The sequence below is a fragment of the Nannospalax galili genome, unplaced genomic scaffold (genome assembly GCF_000622305.1).
Source record: "Nannospalax galili isolate Female #2095 unplaced genomic scaffold, S.galili_v1.0 scaffold134, whole genome shotgun sequence".
In the NCBI taxonomy this organism is placed as follows: Eukaryota; Metazoa; Chordata; class Mammalia; order Rodentia; family Spalacidae; genus Nannospalax; species Nannospalax galili.
In genome coordinates, this window is record NW_008335593.1 from 35,437 (window position 1) to 55,035 (window position 19,599).

General features: G+C 39.6%; 1 protein-coding gene across 5 annotated transcripts in view; it reads left to right on the forward strand.

Annotated features, from left to right (window-relative positions):
• Positions 1–622: 622 nt before the first annotated feature.
• The window catches only part of Fbxo25 (F-box protein 25), a 51,684-nt gene continuing 32,707 nt past the window's right edge, over positions 623–19,599 (forward strand). For 4 of the 5 annotated variants that reach the window (XM_008830447.2, XM_008830450.2, XM_008830449.2 and 1 more), the window contains exons 1-5: positions 623–752; positions 8,890–9,030; positions 12,352–12,452; positions 13,153–13,202; positions 15,904–15,996. In XM_008830447.2, coding sequence (XP_008828669.1) covers positions 8,897–9,030; positions 12,352–12,452; positions 13,153–13,202; positions 15,904–15,996 — 378 coding nt within the window. In that variant the 5' untranslated portion in view covers positions 623–752; positions 8,890–8,896. Of the gene's footprint in view, positions 753–1,032; positions 1,170–8,889; positions 9,031–12,351; positions 12,453–13,152; positions 13,203–15,903; positions 15,997–19,599 lie in introns of those variants that run through there. The other variant, XM_029562215.1, reaches the window with a different exon arrangement.

Here is a 19,599-nt window from a genome sequence, read left to right on the forward strand (position 1 = left end):
TAGATAAGAAAAACTCCTAGCTCCTTTTTGTGAGCAAGGAGGTGCAAACGGCTGAGGCCTTTTCCAGCTTCACTCCTTAGGAGTGAGTCCAGATTGAGAGGCTCTGACTTGCAGTCCCCCTTACCCACTGTGGTATGATTTGTCCCCTCTCCTTCCCTCCCCTCCCATTGATCCCACACTCTTCCTGTTTGGAAAACATCGCACCATGTTAACGCTGCCTTTGAAGGCATTTCCAGCTTTCTAGGAACTGAAAAATACTCTAAGAATCAAGTCACCAGATCCTCTCTGAGCCTCAGGGGTATGCGTCAAAGACACAGGTGCACAGGAGATGGGGCAGCCCTAAGCGAATCTGGAACACTTGGCAGTGGGGCGAAGGATGCTGCGTACGCCGCAAGCGAGTGTCCGTGCGCAGTACGTGCCAGGGTGCGGACTGTACGGTCGGAAGCGGGCACCAGGAGACTGGAGCCAGCAGACCCGGGCAGGGCCAGCGAAGGGGGGGGTTCAAAGGTTCCTCTGTGGCAGCACCCGACTGGAGCCCACAAGGGGTTGGTTCATGTTCACTGCGCACGCGTGAGCGAAGACCTCAGAGACGGGGTAGCAACACAGCCACGTGGCGCCACGCCAGCCAATCATCGAGGCCCGGGGCGGGGCTCCCAGCGGTGCTCCCCTGCAGGCGCTGGCGATTTCCGGCAATAATCCGGCCGCCGCCCGTTGGTGCTTTCAGAGGCTGTGTCTTCCAGCGGGACCACCAGGTGAGACGAGCCTGGGGCAATCGGGGCGGGCAGGGACAGGCAGGCAGGGAGTCCACGGTCCGCCCCGCAGCCCCCTCTGGCCCTGGTGCAGGAGGTGGGCTTGTCAGCTTCCCTAGGCCCCCAAAGGCCTCGGCGCCTCCACGGGGTCCTCGCGCTTCCGAGCAGCCGGCCTGGGCACCATCCTCCAGGCTCGCGTGCTTGCTGCTGCTGCTGCTCCTGCTGCTGCTCCTGCTGCTCTCCTTGACGCTGACACCTGGATTTTGCATCTTTACCTTCGCAGTGAGCTCATTTCGACCCCTCTTCCTGTCGCTTTCCATCTCAGTTCCTGGGCCTGATCAAATTCCCATGAAATCAGCAATCTGAAGACCCGTCTTCTCTGTTCCTGCAGTCCTCATCTTCCAGTCCACATCAGAAAAGGCACGTGCTTTCCTGCTCCTTCCCATTTCATCTCCCACCCCCACCCCTTCCTTAGCACTCCCTGGCGTGTTCTGTGGCATGGGGCATCAGTGCTGATCTTTCAGGACTTAACTGGAGTAAACTCCATTTCTGACACTCAGCCTGACATATGCAGTTTTTTGATGCCCTTTCGCAGTCAGATTTGTCTAAATTTACAAGTCATATGTTTGACCTAAGTTGTTTGACCTTAACTTGAAAATATTGTAAGAAAAGTAAAGCAGCTAGGCAAAATCAAACATTTATCAGATTGAAGACCATTCTAATTCCAGAATAATAGAAATTCTCAGAATTTTAAATGAAAAATAAGAATAAAAATTATTTCACCAACTTATTTCTCTGAAATTGAAGTTGCCTTGCTATTTCTGTTAAGCTTGTTATTTATTTATTTATTTATTATTATTTTTTTACACCCATTTCCCAGATAGCACCCTCTCATAGCCTCCCTCCCCCCACTAGAGCCCTTATACTCCGATATCCCTGCTACTGTCTGCTGTGTTGTTGGCACCCCCAGCCATTCCCCACTACTTGCCCTTCTGGTGAATCTAGTCAGCCTATCTAGAGGTCTTTGTTTTAGGAAGGTCAGCTGTTCCTCATCTAGCAGTAATCAGTTGTCAATATTCCTTTGGATAAGATTGGGGTCTGCTGTTCAAAGCCTGGGCAATTCATAGACAATGTCTGTATGTGACCAGTTGTGGTACTTGGTAATAGTCTCTGACTGGTGCAAAATGAGCTTTTTTGATGAGTGGTGACTGGGATATTTGTCTGTAAATATAAGGATACATATTTTGCACATAGTAAGAAGGCACATAATTTTAGTAATGTGAAAGTTTTGGGGTTTTCTCTAAGGTCTATGACCATGCTGGCCATATGTATTAGGTTAGGTTACAGTACCACACTTGAGTTTCCTCCCTTTGAGTGGGATTTAAGTCAAATTAGGCAGTTAATTGTCCCCAAGGAAAAAGTGACACTACTGCACCAATGGAGTATGCTGTGCTCGCCGTTGATATGGTTATTTGGTGTGAAGCCTGTGCTAGATCATCCATTGGTGTTTTCTTTTGGCACTTTCATAGTATTCTCCAAAGGTCTGAGAGTTCGCATTCAGGGGAAGTGGCTTCCAGGTCAGTTGCAGTTCTATTTCTCCAAATCCTGTTTCGGATGTATGTTCTGTCTTCTTTGGCAATAGGGTCTTACTTTAAGTCCTGGGAGGCCATCTGGAGCTGTGACAATAGCCTGAGTAATGTGGCGAGTCTCATAGACCACCCTGGCCAACAACTCAAAGGAAAGTATCTCCCATCTGGCACTGTTTCTTGTTACATAGCCTTTAGATATACACATGGATTCTTAAAGAAGTATACTGATTAATTTAATCTTTGGTTATACTTTCCTTTTGAGTGTTTAAGATCATAGAATTGGCCCAAATAAATCAATCTATTTTTACTTTGTCGTTTGAGGATCTGTTCCTCAGGGGTCACATGGGGTTGGGAGGAGCCCCTGGCTCCTTTTCTTTTACCAGTTCCGCCTATGTGAAGATATAAGTCAAAGGTCCTTGCCGTACATTCACAGCTTTTATTGCTTCGAAGATAACTGAAGTAATGATTATTCCTTTTCATGTAATTTAATTAAAACAGCAACACACATCACATCAAGGCTTTAAAAAATGACAACTTTTCTGCCATCTCTTTTAATAGGGTGTTAGGGATTACTATACATATAGTGGCTAAGAACATGGATTGTGAAATCAGACCCTCTAACTTTGACTCCCATTCTATCAGATTCAGTGTACTCAGCACAAAATAGAGAATTTTTGTTGTTTGTGGTACTGGGGGTTGGACTCATGGCCTCACACATGCTATACAAGTGTTCTACCACTGAGTTTTAGCCTCAAACTTAACACAGAAAATTGAGTTTGTAAAGTGAGGATAGTTTCTACTTTGTAGGTTCGTATGAAGACTTAATAAGGAATTTAGTGGAATGCATGGGAATCATGCAGAGTTAATGCCTACCCCATTCTGATTTCTAATAAATGCTTGCCATTACTGTTCTCATTGGTTTGGAGAACATGTGCTTTATTAGGAGTTTCTACCAGGAAATAAACTTGAATGATTACCTATTCTTCAGTGCTCTACCTTCATGTACTGCCATGTAAATTAGAAACCAAGGAAAGACTTAAACCTGTTCAGCCCCACACGCTTTCTGGCATTTAATGTGTTAAAAGCCTCCAAATTAGGCTAGAGAGATGCTCAGTGGTTAAGAGTATTTGCTACTCTTGCAGATGACCCAAGTTGGGTTCCCAGCACCCACACAATGCTCACAACCATCTATAACTCCAGTTCCAGGGAATCCAACACCTGACCTCCATGGGCACCAGGCACACATACATGTTAGTGCACTTGCATGCAAGCAAAACACACATAAAAATAAATATTTAAAAAAAATTTTTTTGAAAGGATGCAAATGATAAGCTGTGTCACAGTGGAATAGGCTGAGAAGTTGCTCATGCAAGCTTATTTTCACAAAAAAATATTTCCCTTTTTACCTTGTCTGATGCTAGTCTTGGTTGTCAACTTGACATACCTAGGAAGAAGGAACCTCAGTTGAGGAATTTCTTCCAGCAGATTGGCCTGGGAGCATGAGCATGTCTTTAGGACATTTTCTTGATTTCCTAACCCTAACCCAGCCCACTGTGGTCTGTAGTCCTAGGCAGGTGGGCTTGGGCAGTATAAAAAAAGCTAACTTACCAAGTCAGTAAGCAACATTCCTCCATGGTTTCTGCTTCAAGTTTCTGCCCTGCTGGAGTTCCTGCCCTGACTTCTTTCAGCAGTGGGAATTTGTATAATACATACATACACTGTGACTTATAAGATGAAATAAATCCTTGCCTTCTCAAGTTGCTATTTGTCAGTCTGTTTTATCACAGCAACAGAAAGCAAACTCGAAACTTAGCATTTGTAAATTATCAAAATAAATTATCAATAAATTGATAAAGTTCTAGTAATTCATGTTTTTTAGCTAACTAGATAAATTCCCATAAAAAGTAGTGTGTGGTAATCATTTTAAAAGTTTCAGTAACATTTCCTGATACACAAGATTGGTGCTCAGATTTTTTAATTTTAGTTGAGATGTGGATCTTTAACATTTACATTTGTCTTTTTGTTGTGTTTTGAGACAGGGTCTTGCCCTATAGCTGGTCTTGAACTCTTGCTTTAACTACCTGGGTGTTAGGATTATAGGTGTATGCTACCATACCTGGCCCCAGGCTTTTCTCCTGTGGTGGTGCTTGGGATCCAACCCAGGGCCTCATGCACACTAGCTAGGCAAGTACCACTGAGCTATAACCCTAACCCTTAGTGGCTTTTTGTTAGTATTTATTAATAAATCTTCCATAATTTGTGCCTTCACTCATGAGCTGTATAGATCATACTTTAAAATAGTAAAATAACACTATGATCCCAAGATCATGCTATGACAAGCTTATGAAGTTCATTTGCAGAAGAACAAATATTTTTCTCTATTTTGTAAAATCTGGAACATGAGGGTTTAAGTTTTATGGTCCACTGGCTGCCAATCTTTTTTTTTATTTAATCACATGATTAGAAGAAGCATTTCATTACAATTAACATATTCAATAACAATTTCCAGAGCAAAGATACATCTCTCAAAAGTGGCTGTAAATTTTAGGTTCACAGTTGAATTAATACAGTTATGCAATATTAAACTCAGTGTAAACCCTGTAAGACATAAAATTGAATGAGTTTTTAACCTTTAAACAAGATCTCCATTTCATTTTAAAAATGAGTCTTTCCTACAGAAAGACTCATTTTTAATGCTACTAACGCTTAGATGTTTGCACATGTGTCTCTAATCTCTATGTATCTGATTATTACTAGTCACAGTCAGTTACACTTGGCTCCTTGGCACCTGAGTATGGATAGAAAATCATCAGGTAGATTTCAATGCTAATTTTTATCACTTCTGCTAATTAACATCAAGTAAATTTTTATGTTTCCTCCTCAAATATACCTCATTTTTTTTGTTGATTTTTTTTGTGTATATCATACAGAACATCCCAAACAATCTTATTCGTCTATATACCCACTTCCCAAATGGCACCCACCCATAGCCTCCCCCATTCCCCCACTGGAGCACATATTCTCTGTCATCCCTGTTACTGTCCACTGTGTTGTCGGTGCCCCTAGCCGGTCCCCAGTGCTTGTCCATTCGCTGAATCTAGTCAGCCTATCTAGAAATCCTTGTTTTAGGAACATGAGGGTTTAAGTTTTATGGTCTACTAGCTGCTAATCTTTAAAAAACAAAAACAAAAACAAAACATTTAACAGCTAAAAAATTCAGACCAGGCTATTTTCATTTCTCACCAACTTGTTAAGTCAATAAATTACAGTATGTGTAAAGTTGCTTTTAAAAAGTTATTGGAAATGAAAGAATGGCTCTTTACATAAATGCTATTAAGGATCATTTTTGAAGTCAAAAGATAAGTGTACTGAATTGGGTGTTGGCATGTGTCATCCTAGATTAGTACAATGTGTGCATGTCATCAGACTTGCAGGTTTGCAGGTCATAATTTGCTAGCAGAGGGCACAGGTCTACATAGGACATGGATAAGGAACCATTGCTTCTGGAGTTATTTTTTCTATTCTCCCGTTCATTTTATGCTACAGGCTCCAGAAAATCATTTCTCTAAACAGCATTGCTCACATTGACATTCTGCTCAAAAATTTAGTTCTCAGAGAGTAGAATCTAAACACCTTTAACTTTCAAACTATTCTGTGATACAAATCTGCTCACAGTCCTAGGACTTCTCCACCTTATCCAAACTGTTCTACTTTTTTCTTTCAGATGTATCACATTCATTTTAACTTTAATCTTTTCACCTGCTGTACCTGTGGCTTCTTTCCTTGCTCATCTATTAATCTAATATATAACCATGGTTTAAGGCAAGCACATATTATGTTCTCAGGGCCTTCCTAGCTAGTCATTTCTGGGCTAGACTGTTTCCCCTAGGAGGGTGAGACATAACATTTAGTCCATGTCCAGTGTTTATCATTGAAGTAATTCTTCATTTAGTCATTAGTAATATCTTTAAGGGTTTTCAGGATTAATGTTTTTTTGTTTTGTTTTGTTTTTTGTTTTTCCAAATCTAGTTTCAATGTGATATTGAGAGACACTTGGGCAATTGTCAGAGCTGATCCCAACAGCTATTTCTGTAGAGAAACTTGTTTGGCTGAAGTTGCCATTTAAAGTCTTTTATGGCCTTCATTCTTTAATGTGTTCTCTGGTCTATGTCTAAATGTTGTTGAGAATCAGATAACTCTGGATTGACTATATGTGGTGTTGGCCTTTGCATTGGAGCCACCTGTGCTCCTGTAGCTGTGCAGTAGATTTATAACCTAATAGGGTTAAGAGCTAAAGAATATTTATGTTAAGTACCTTATAAAGCAAAAGTTCAATCAGTATGTAAAAGAAAAAAAGATGTGTTTTGACTACAAATTAGTTTAGCAAAGTTTTAAGATCCCCTTGATGTTTGAATAAAAATTATTTCCACATAAATTTCACACACTGGGTCAGGACCTGAGCCATCGGAGGTAGTACAGGTAAGTGTTGAAATTTGTATATTTTTCTTCCTATTTCTCTCTTATGAGAGCCTTGGTTAATTGCACTAAGTAGAGTTTGAAATAAATCTTTCAAATACTCAAAGCAATGGAATATTCTACATCATGAAACACTACAAGTCTACTTTGTTTGTTTCTTTGTTTTTTCAATGCTAGAGGTATTGAACCTAGGGACTCATAAATGCTAGGTAAGTGCTCTACCACTGAGCTACATCCTGGCCCTTCCAAGTCTACTTAGAATGGGAGATTTTAGAGCATTGTTCTGTGATGTAACTACTCTACATTCTGAATATCCAGGTCAGCTTTGGCTCTGAGATTCAAGAACATTGCTCTGCTGAAACTCTGTGCAAGTCTTCTGCTTTCTTTCTATAGCTACATTGAAAAATGTCTGCTTATGAACTCCTCTTAGGTATGACTTAGTGTTTTCCTCTATCGTTCTTTCTTAAGATGGTTTCTTCTTTTGAGTTCCCACCTTCCTCTTCAGATTTTTTCCTCAGTTTTTCTTCATTCCCTTGCCCATTGCCCATTTCGTAGGAGTTCTTTGTTTGGCCAGCTTAATTGTTCATGCTGCATATTCTATATTATGTCTACAACTTTGGTGCTCTGAATACTGGTATTCTCTCCAGGTTGGCTTTCATTTTGTAGCTTGGCTAACCTGAAACTCACTATGTAGACCAGGCTGGCCTCGCACTTCCTGCCTCTGCCTCTTGAATGCTGAGATTAAAAGCATGAGCCGCCATACCTGGCACTGGTCCTTTTTATTTTTTTCCCCAAGCTATGAGTCTGTGCATTCATCCATTCAGTATGTAAATAGGTGTTTATTGGGTTCTAGCTGTGTGCCTGGCATTGTTTAAGGTAATTGGGCACAACACTGAGGAAGACGTTACATTATCTTGGAGGAAAACAGATGGTGGGTAATTTCAGATACTGGGCAATGACATAAACTGATGAGATGGGGTGGAAATGGCAGAAGGGGGCAATTTGTATGAGGAAATCAGGGACGTCTTTGTAGGGAGATGACATTTTGACTCTGCAACATAAATATCTGGGGCACTTTTAGCACATAGTGTGAGAATCATCTTTGGACCTTTAAAAGTACGTAGCCTTCACTCCTAAGTACTCCTGTTAATTAACTGAGATGGGCTAAGTTCTTATGTTTTTAAGAAAGCTTCCCAGACTGTGGTATTATGGTTAAGAATAAAGAACCTCTAGTCAATAGGAAGAATTAGTGTTCTAGGTCTCACTCATTAAATTGTAAGCTTCATGAAGGTAATACTGGCTGTTGTATCATTTTTTAAAAATAATGTGTCCCAAATTGAAACCAGCATCTCTTCCCTTGCCCCCTCCCAAACCTGCTGTTCTGTGTACTTTCCCTTAGAGCAAGGTGACAGCAGCTAGTATCTAGGCAGCATATTTGGTTCTCCATATAACCTCCATCCTCAGCTCTTTGCCCTATGTCTTCAGTGTGGCTGCCGTAGCCCCTCCAGTCCTGTGACAGCCAGTGCTCGGTTATCTGCACTCTCTGAAAAGCAATAATCTGATGAAATCATTTGCCTGTGTAAATTCCTTTCTTGGCTTCTGTTGTTCTCAGGATAGAGCCCAACCTCTTTGCCACATGTGGTCATCATGGCTTCCCAGTCTTTCCTGGCTTTTCATCTTCTGTGCTAAGTGTCACTCATGTTGATCTCCATGGAGTAGGATGGGAGTATGATTCGGTTGCGTTGCTGCAGACATCCAGCAGGAAGGGAGGCTTGTTTAGAATGGCGGCTTGTTTAGAATGACATTCTCCAGTTTGCTTGCTTCTTCAGGTACAGGCTCAGATGTTCCCTGGGGTAAGGCTCTCATGACACAAAATATTGATCGATAAGACCCATTTATGCTTACCCCAACTTACCACTTTTAGTATAACTGCTATCATTATCACTGTTTGGTTACCATAGCTAGTCAACGTTAAGTGGTAAGCATTTACATGTTAAGTAAGAATTTTGTTCCAAATCAAACTTCTGTTCATTGTGTATATGTATACTTTTAATGTAAACTAATTTTTTTTATAGGAGAACTATGCCATTTCTGGGTCAGGACTGGAGATCCCCTGGATGGAGCTGGATTAAAACTGAGGATGGATGGAAAAGATGTGACTCCTGTAACCAGGAGCTCAGAAGTGAAAATAGCCAGTGTACCATCAACCATAGCATGTAAGTCTCAATGAGACAGAACCATTGCCTGCCAGCCTGGCATTTGTGGCCTCATCTGTTTTTCAGGTCACTACAGAGCTTACAATTTTGCTCACTATTTTAGCTAGGCTGGTTGTCCAGAGCTCTTAGAATCTGCCTGTGTCCACCCCTCAATGCTCGGGTTACAAGCATGTATGTCCATGCCTGGTTTTTACATGGGTGCTAAGGATTCGAACTTGGGTTCTCCTGATTATGCAGCAAGCACTCTTACCCTTGAGACATCTCTCCAGCCCCAAGCTTGCCATCTTAATCATAGCTCTATGTGTAGTTCAGTAGCATGCCACGAAACCTTTCCAAACTGAAACCTTGTCCCCAATAAACATTAACTCCATCCCTTCTTTTAGCCCCTAGTACTTAGCACTCCTAATTCTTTCTCTGTTTGTCCTTTTGTGACTGGATTATCTGATTTAGCATAATGTCCTCAAGGCCTAACTGTGTTTAGCATGTGTCAGTAGTTCCTTCATTTTTGAAAACTGCATAATATTTCAGTGCATAGATTTGTTACATTTTGTTTGCCTATACAATTATTGATAAGACATGGGGAATACTTGTACATTTCATTATTTGAAACTAGTACTGCTGTGAATGCAGGAGTGCAGATGTTGCTTCAAGACCCTGCCTTCGATTCTTTCAGTTCCTATGGTAATTTGTTTTAATTTTTAAGGAATCACCATAGTGTTTTCCATGCAGACTATACTATTTTACATTTCCACTAACAGTGCATAAAGGTTTAATTTTCTATATTCTCACCAACACATATTTTCTGCTGTTTGGATAGCAGCCATCCTAATAAATAGAAGGTAACATATTGCAATTTTAATTTGCATTTCCATAAGAATTAATTATACTGCACATGCTTCGGTGTGTTTCTCGGTCATTTGTATTTCTTCCTTGGAGAAATAGCTATTGAAATTCTTTACATATTATTTGAGTTTGGGGTATTTGTTGTTGAAGATTTTTAAAGATTTTTTTTTTAAAGCAGGGTGATATTTATCTTGGTCAAAAATACCAAAGGTTATTAAAAGAGGTGTTTGCTACAAAATATAGTTGACTGCTAGTTAACATACATATAAAAATGTACATTTTGTATAACACTGAATAGTTTTATAATATTTATATGTGTTGTATTTTAGTTTTGGAAGTATTTTTCTTCCTCAGTTTTATTTTGTGTACTTGACTATAAAAACCATCACTGGGCTGGAGAGATGGCTCAGCGGTTAAGAACACTGACTGTTCTTGCAGAAGATCTGGGTTTAAATCCCAGCAACCACATGGCAGCTAACAACTGTCTGTAACTCCAGTTCTAGGGGATCTGACAGCCTCTTCTGTCTTCCGCAGGCATTGCACAACACGGGTGCACTTACCTACATGCAGGCAATACATGCATACACATAAAATAAAAATAATAAATAAAAATTTTTTAAAAATCACAAAACATACTTTTTCTTTTTTTTTCCTCATCTGAAAATATTTTGTAAAAATAATAACTACTAAGGCTGGGTGTGGTGGTGTACACCTTTAATTCCACCACTCAGGAGTCAGAGGCAGGTAGATCTCTGAGAGTGCAAGGCTACCCTGGTTTACAATGCAAGTTCCAGGCCAGCTGGGGCTACAGGGAGACCCTGTCTCAAAAAAACAAAACAAAACACTATTTATATATAGATATAGATACAGATAGCAACTGGTTAATAATTTGCCCAACATAGCTATTTTCCCTTATTACCTGTAGGTATCCCCCTAGGGCCTCTTTTCCCAGTTCCTTGAGTCCAATCAAACCTTGGGCATCTTAGGGAAAACATCAGGCAGTACCCAGGGAGGGCATTCTTCTGTAGAAGTTGCAGCCTGAAGGTTTGGGACATTGCTACTACAGGTAGTCTGTCTAGGGCTCAGCTGGGAATGGGTCTGTTTCCTCTCTGTTGGAGCATCTGAAAGTGGCATAGTCAACATGTCTGTGAGTGTCCACAAAGCTCACTCTGTCTCACACACCTACCAGAGCTAGTGCATGAGTTGCCCTTATTTATGAAACAGGTTGCCCACCTTATTGTTTTCTAGAGAACAATGTTATTTCACTTTTCCTTTGATATGTTTGTGATTTCAAATTAGAAAAGCTTTTTCAGATTTATAAGTGTCTCCAACTAGCATTTGAATCAGTAAAAACAAACTAGTATAAGATTAAATATAAGATTCAAGGACCAACATGCTTTCCTGAGTGACAGAATGCAGTTGTGTATTTCAGATGCTCCTTGGTGTCTAGACAGTTTATGGCCATTATCCATGTTATTTAAGTTCTGACAGTGATGAACATACTTCATGTGGCAAACTTAGTGGTTTTATTAAAGGTGCACACTGAGGCTTTTAAACAATTTTCTTGTCAAAGAACAGTGATGGGGAAATAAGCAATTTTAGATCTTTGGTTTTGAGTACTCTTCCCACATGGTTCCACTAGCCAACTTGACTCCACGGCAATTCCTTCCTCGCTTTCAGACTGAAAACTGACTAGTCAATGTGTCAACAACAACAGCAAAAAGCAGTTTTAGTTTTTATGGCATGGATTGCTATTTATATTTTTTCTTATTACACAAAGAAGATTTTTTAAAGAAAAGATGTTCAACTTGTTATTGCCTTGTGAGTTGAGTTCTTTATTTCATAAAAATAAGGAGTACTAGAGTACTTCAAATGTGTGTAAGTGGTACAGATGTATGTAAGTGATACAGATGTTTCATTTATCTGATTCTATTAAGTATCTTAGCATATTTGATTGATGCTAATTAGGAAAATGTTCAGGGTAGCAACAATTACCTTCAGTTAGATCTTTGAAAATGTAGATGATAAACAGGAATGTTAGTGTTTACTCAACTTTGAATCAGGAACGTAACAAGTTGTTAGTCCCAGGGTAATACTGCCACTAGTTGGTTTTTTTCAGGGTTTTAATAGTTTTGTTTGCAATGTCCATGTTGTAATAAAGCATTTTGATGTATGGCTCAGCATATCAGAATCCTTGGCAGAGCCTAAAGCATATCCAGCACTTTCTGGAGGAACTTTCTCAAAAGAAACAAGATGTGTCTCAATTCCTTCAAAATGAAAAAAATGTAGTAAATATTACCTTGTGTTTCAAGCTCATGATTTCTCTGAAAATTAGCTAGTGCTTTTCAGAATTTAGCACAATCTTTATTTTGAATTTCCAAATTGCAAACTGTATGTTTATTTTATTCTTTTACAAAAGAAAAGCCAAATAAAGTTCTCTATGTAAAACTTATTTTAATAATATAATCTTTATTTCAGTATACTAAATAGTGGAGAAGAAGAAATATTCAGGGATGAGTGTGAATATGCATCCAAAAAGAGAAAAAAGGACCATTTTGGAAATGATGCAAGTGCTCACAGTAAGACTATTTTCACTGATAATTTTATGCTGTTTTGCTTGTGGAATGTGTTGACATGCTGAATTGTCTAGCATGTCTCTATCTTATGAGATAAAGGGTGATGTAGGTGTGTAAAAAAGCACTCTGTGTAGTGACACCCACTAAGATGTGATACTTTCTGAAATAATTTTTCATGTAGAGGTGTCTGAGCACCTATGTGATACCAGGAAACAAAATATTTCTGTTTACATTTACCCAAATAAAAGCAAGTCAGGTAATTTTGCTAGCATACCTGAATTAGTTACTTTTCTCTTGCTGTGATAAAACACTATGACCAACACAACTCATAGAAGGATGAGTTTATTTGGGTTTATGATTCCAGAGGGATAAGAGTTCATCATAGTGGGAAGACAGGCAACCAGAGCAGGAAATTGAAGGCTCACATTTTTCTGGTGTGCATACAAAGCAGACAGAGCAACAGAAAGGGGATCAAGGCTATGAACTCGCAAAACCTGCCCTAGTGACATGCTTCCTCCAGCAAGGCCACACCTCCTAAACTTCCACAAACACTGTCACCAACGGGTACATAATCAAATATGTGAGCCTATGGGGGACATTTCTCATTCAAACCACCACAATATCCAGTTATTAAAATTTTCTTTAAAATCTTCATTTTGAAATTATATCCCAGATTTTTAAAAATATCTCATTTTTATTCTAGGTTTTTATCGTGAAAAATGGATCTATGTGCATAAAGAAAGCACAAAAGAAGTAAGTATGCTATTAGAAGAGTGTATGCTGTATTGTTTCTGTTGAACATGTCACGTTAATAAATTTATTTCTTTTGCAATATGAGATCTGTGGCTCACATTCCACCCGATGAATACATGTCATATAGAAGCTTTTTGAAGTAGTGATTATAATTAGGTACATGTGCTTGTGTTTATATTTGACTGATGTGTACTGTGTACGTGTGGTGTGTGTCTATGTGTGGTGTCAGATGTATTTGTGATACGTAATGTGTATTGTATGTGTTTGGGTTACGTGGTTTTTATGGTGTGTGTTTGTGGTATGTGAGGGATATGTGTGGTATGTCCATATGAGTGATGTGTGCATATGTGAGGCATACGCCATGTACCTATGAGTGATATGTGGTATGTATGATATATTTATGCATCATTTATGTGGTATGTGTGTGGTATATAATGCATATGTCACATGTGTATTGTATGTTCATATGGCACATAGAATACATGTGTCTGGTATGAATGACATGTTTGTGCATGGAGTGTTTGTGTTTAGCATGTGATTATGGCATGTGTGGTCTATATACTGTTTGTACAGTGTGTATACATCTCTAAATAAGCAACTCTTCCTTCAGATCAAGCATACATTCCCCTGGGTTTGATCCATGTTCTGTCAGTGTGACCTGCTGCTAGTGGGGTTGTTACTTTATCTTGTGTGTTTGGGGGAAGAAGGTCCTTTTGAAACCCTCCTTCCATAATGGAAACTAGCTCATAGGAACCTTCGCATTGAGATCGGCTCTGCAGAGCATTTTACACTCTTTCTCTGCCTTTGATTGCCAAACTCACTAAATTTTTCTTATGAGCCATCACATAACCAATTGGCTACACTGTTTCTCATTTCTACTTAGTGTCAAGGAAGCTTAATTCCTCTTATAGCCCTTGAACACCTGCATTTGCTTAATTTCACAGCAATTGGAAAAAAAGTACCTAAAGGTACAATTTCTCATTATGATTAGGTTAGGATTAGTTAAGTGTTCTTACTTTTAATAATATGTTTATTTAAATTTTTATCACATTCATTTATTCTCTCTCTTTGTGTGTGTGTGTGTGTGTGTGTGTGTGTGTGCGTGCACGCGCACGTGTGTACGTGCGTATGCTGTGGTGTGCTTGGGGAAGTCAGAGGACAGTTTTTGAGAGTGAGCGCTCTTCTACTGTATGGGTCCTGGGGATTGAACTTGAGTTGTCAGGCTTGGCAGCAGGCACCTTACCAAGTGAGCCATCTCATGAGCCCAATAATATCTTCAAAGTATCTCAGCTTTCTAGAAGAGATTTGATTTGAGAAAGAAAACTTGGTTGTTAATGTTGTTAAATGGGTCCTAACATGATTCCAGTTCCAGAGTTTGTACAAAGCAAAGCTTGATTAACTATCTACCCTATTTTGTGAGCCATTGGATTCTAGCTGGCAGAAGCAACAAGAGGAATATGTTAGGATGTCCTGTGGCTTCTTGGGACAGAGACCTGACAGTCTTTCAAAGAGCCCAGGACTAGCTGTCAGGTTGGTATCTGATCATGTGCTGTCTTCCTCATATCTGATGCTGACCCAGGGAACCTTCAAAGGCAAATAGATGCACTTGAGTGTGTACTCTGACCAGTTTGAGTTGGTGGTTATCTCAAAGAGGTATCTGCACCACCATTCAGAATTCTTTTTCTTAGTGAGACTTTTGTCTATAATGGATTTCAGATTATGTTTTGTACCTGGCCTTTGTTTCCCCAAAACTTCAGAACAGTGCTGTGTATGTAGCAAATGCTCAGAGAATGTGTGCATTGATGTTTCATGTGAATGTGTGGTTGAGTTATACACATTAGGACTGCTCTTGGAGTAGGGCACAAAACCACACTGCTGTCCCTGCTGTTCCTCATCATCCCCCACTCACCTGTTTGGGACTCAAAGAGTCACCTGCCACTTTGTGGTTCCTGCTATTGTTGTCCAGTTTATATGTCCCCATAACCCTGAATTGAAAAATCTGTGTATAAAATTAAGTATCCAAGTGCAGAAGCTAGGTTGAAGATGGTTCCTGACCAAAGGTGAAATCTGACTTTTAAAGAAGACAGAAGACCTTAGAACAGCAATACTTATGGAACAGAGGGAAAATTTTTTATATTTCATTTTAAATTCTTAAACCTATGCATCTCGTTATAACAGTTGGCTTTTTGGGTGCTCAGCTCCCATGTTCCCACTGATTGTCAGGCCTGGGTTTTGTACCCTCAAGCCTCCCACACTCCCCCTCATTTTTCAGAGGTTGCCTTCTGTTTTGGGATGCCCTGTGAGGCTTGGTTATTGAACACACTTCCACTGGGGCAATCCAATGCTCCCTTACAGAGAAATCCTATTCCACATGTGCAACACCAGCATTCTTAGGCCTCATGTCCACTGCTACCCACCCCCCCATTTTGTCCCTAGCAAAAGAAATCAGTACAGTAATTCATCAATACTTGATATTCATTGTATCAGCAATAAGTTTATGCCTAATGTCTCAATTGCTTATAATTGGCTTAAATTTACCATTGCTATTCTCAGTTCTTATTTATATCTGACATAAATTTTCAGAAGGAATAGAAATGCTTTTAACTAAAACTTTCAAAGATGTTCATACAACCTAACTGATATAACTGTCGACTCATTTTGCCTGGTTGGCTGATTTCAGTACTTGTCTGATGTTTTCTAGAGGCATGGCTACTGTACCCTGGGAGAAGCTTTCAACCGGCTAGACTTCTTAAGTGCAATTCAGGACATTCGAAGGTTCACTTATGTGGTCAAAGTAAGTATTTTATTTCAAAAACAACTTTGATGACTCTTAAATGACTGTTTTGAAGTCATTACAAATATGAGGTATTCAAGATGCTTTTGATTACTGCATAAAAGTTACCTGCTTACTGCACAGGAGGGAAAAAAACAAATTCAAGAGAAGACATGGGGTAACCTACCAACACTAAGGTCACAAGTTACAAGCAGGTTGTTAGAAGGCATCCTTCCTGGGCACACCTGATACCCTTTACTCAGGAGGATCCATGATTATTCCACATGGTTTTCCATTTCATCTGTTTCACTGAGAATGAGCCTTGTTACACAAAGGAACAACTGGCTAATAGAAAAGAAGAATCTTTTAAAATAGAACTCCCTTTCCAAAGCCTTACTGTATCATTGGTGGTTTTTTTTTTTTAGAAGAAATTTCTATCCTGGGCTACATTCAAAAGGAAAAGAGCTTTACCATATAGTCTACTTATAGCTTGCCTTTACTTATCTAAAGTATCATCACCATGTTCACTTCAGTGCATTATAGGTAAAGTACAAGTCATAGCTTTCAAAGCTACTAATTCTGTTTCCAGTGGTGCTCTGAGACTCTGGGAAGATTCTTCTCAATGGTTTCTAGGTATTTAGAAGTATTGATAGAAAATATGCGATTGAGTTGCTATTGACCTCAGCTGGTTTTGATGTATAGTATGATTCCATGCAGCACTGGTAGGTGGCAGGAGAAAAAAGATCACAGGCTCTTGTCCATTGTATACAGTGGGCACTGTTTTCTGAACTATAGTGGAGAAGGTTGCAGAGCATCTTCCTAGGTACTTCTTTTCTGGTGATGGAACTGAGATTCAGTTCTAGCTTATTCAGTTGTTGAGGAGTTAAGTATTCAGGGAAGACACAGGCCTGTTTTATAGTGACTGTTTCTATGCCAGCTCTTTGGTGGTTCATACCACAATATGTTAACTTTCAGCAGCAATTCATGACCATAGATCTACATAAAAAGATTTGATTCTTAAATTAGTTTATAGACATGGAAGAAGGGAGCCACTCCTGGGTTATGGGTGCTAGATGCCAGGTTTCATGGTCTCCGTTTGACTTTAGGGAAGGTGTGAGTGTCCAGTGCTTTGTATGGGGCAGAATATGAACTAGGACTAGTGTTTATCCATTTCAGTAACTTGAAACACATCAGACTTTTTCTTCTTGTTGTTTTAGCTGCATACTAAACACTATTATTTACTGAGTATCTTCACACTGACTTTTTAAAACAAAAACGACCGCATCATCCCATAGTTATATCTAGAATAATTATAAAATGTTACATATCTTTTTTCTTAAAGTAGGCAATCTTAGGGAAAAAGCTTCAGAATTTTATTTGGAAAACAAGTTTATCTTAGATACATCCTGTTCTGCCTATAAACCAAAGAGACATAGTAAGTATATATGATATCAGACACTTCAGGGATAATATATTGTGGTTTAGAATCTAAGCCTTCTTTGCTGTACTTTTGTTTGTTTGCTTGCTTGCTTTTTGGTCCATTGTAGCTGAGTTGGTCACTCTTGCCTTCATTTAAATTTTTGTGTCTTGGGAATTGCTCCTGGTCCCTTTTGCCATAAATTTTCCTCCATTTTTCCAGAGTACCCCCATGATTAGTAGTGAAGCTGGAAACCCTAGAAAGACATCATAAAGTGAAATATGTGGTTAAAGGTTTGGAGGGGTTGTTTTGGTTTGGTTTTTGGTTTTTTTGAGACAGGGTTTCCTTGTGGCCCTAGCTGGCCTGAAACTATGTAGTCCAGGCTAGCCTTGAACTCACAGAGATCCACCTGCCCCTGATTCCCAAGGGTGGGAATTAAAGGCTTGCACATCCCACCTGGCTTGGTTGAAGGTTTTTAAGCACATTTTAAGATTTTTGTTGTGGTCTCCATGACAGCAGAGTTTGAGGATGCAGAGATTGGTGCCTTATGTGGATAGCAGTCACTCTGGTACCTGAGTTCCTCTCCTCTCTTCATTTGTCTAAAAGGTAACTTCAGGCAAGTAGCTGAACCTCCTTTTCCAGACTATATGGGATTCTAGGACCCACTTCAGGGACTTTGATGGGGATTTGGTCAGTTAGAGCACAAAGTGTGGGGACAGGCTGCTCTGCAACTGTTAGCTACTATTTAAACTTTCTTTTGAGAGTGACACAGGCAGAGAGGTAGGTACTTGCAGACCCTCACCACCCAGGACTCAAAGTGAAACAAGGACAAAACAAAAGACTTCTTGTCACACCTTGGTTTTGGTAATTATGTAAACTTCTCTGAGAGAGTGACCAGCATTCTTAGTATATCATATGACATTTTAGAGTAATGAAAGAAAGCATTGAAAAGATATTTTTAAAATTTGATATTCAAGCCAGAGATATGGCTCAGTGTGTTAAGGCACTTCCTTCCAAGCCTCACAACACAAGCTCAATCCCTGGGACCAACATAGTGGAAAGAGAGAATGAATGGCCACAAGTTATCCTCCATAGCATTACACAGGTATAAACACCCATACACACACACACACACACACACACACACACACACACACACACACCACAATAAATAAATAATGAAAAAATAGTTTCTGATGCTATCACTGAACAAGCTTTTGCTTTGTTAAACTTTGTCTTAAGAGAAATTATTGAATGCTAATTATCATTTATCTGGTAATTCTTGCTATGTCAGAGTCACTTGGCAAATAGTACTTTTTATTCTTAAATGAGAGAGTGAACAAATTAACAACTATTTAAATGAGTTTGCTTTACAAGGTACTCTACTTTTACCATTGTTAAGTAATCTCTACAAATCCTACTTGAAGTCTATGGCCTGGTGTGATGGTTGGTGTTAATTGTCATTCTGACAGAAATTAGAATCGCCTGGGAGAAGGGCCTCTGGGTGGGGGAGGGTCTTGATTGTATTAATTGAAGTAAGAAAGCCTTCCCATGTGTGTGACACCATTCCCTACTTAGGGGATCCTGGACTGTATGACTGGAGAAGGTGAGCTGAGCAGGTTCCTTCCTCTGACTAGACTTAATGTGGCTGGCTGCCTCAAGTTTCTGATGCCTTGGCTTCCCCAACATGATGGATTGTAATCTGAAACTGAGCTAGAATAAACTTTCTCCCTTAAATTGCTTTTGTCAGAGTATTTTATCATAACAAAAAGAAAAGAAACTTAGGACACCTGGCTAGCAGGACACCCTATGATAATTACATTTTGTCCAGGTACAAGTACCAGTTCTTCAAGAAAACTTGTTATGTAGAAATAGAGGAAGTCATTTCTATTTTGTAAAAAAGGCTCTTTACAAAAGGGTGTGTTCTGCTTTCCTAAGTTAGTAGAATATCTCTTACACAGAAAAAAAGCATATGCATGTGTGTCTTTTAAAAAAATCTTCCAGGACTGGAGAGGTAACCCAGTAGTTAACACTTGCTGGTCTTCCAGTGGACATGGGTTCAATTCCTAGCACCAACATGGCAGAAAACAAACATCTGTAACCCCAGTTCCAGTGAATCCAACACCCTCTTCTGGCCTCTGCAGGGCATGGCACACACATGGTGTACTTACATACATTCAGGCAAAATATTCATACACATAAAATAA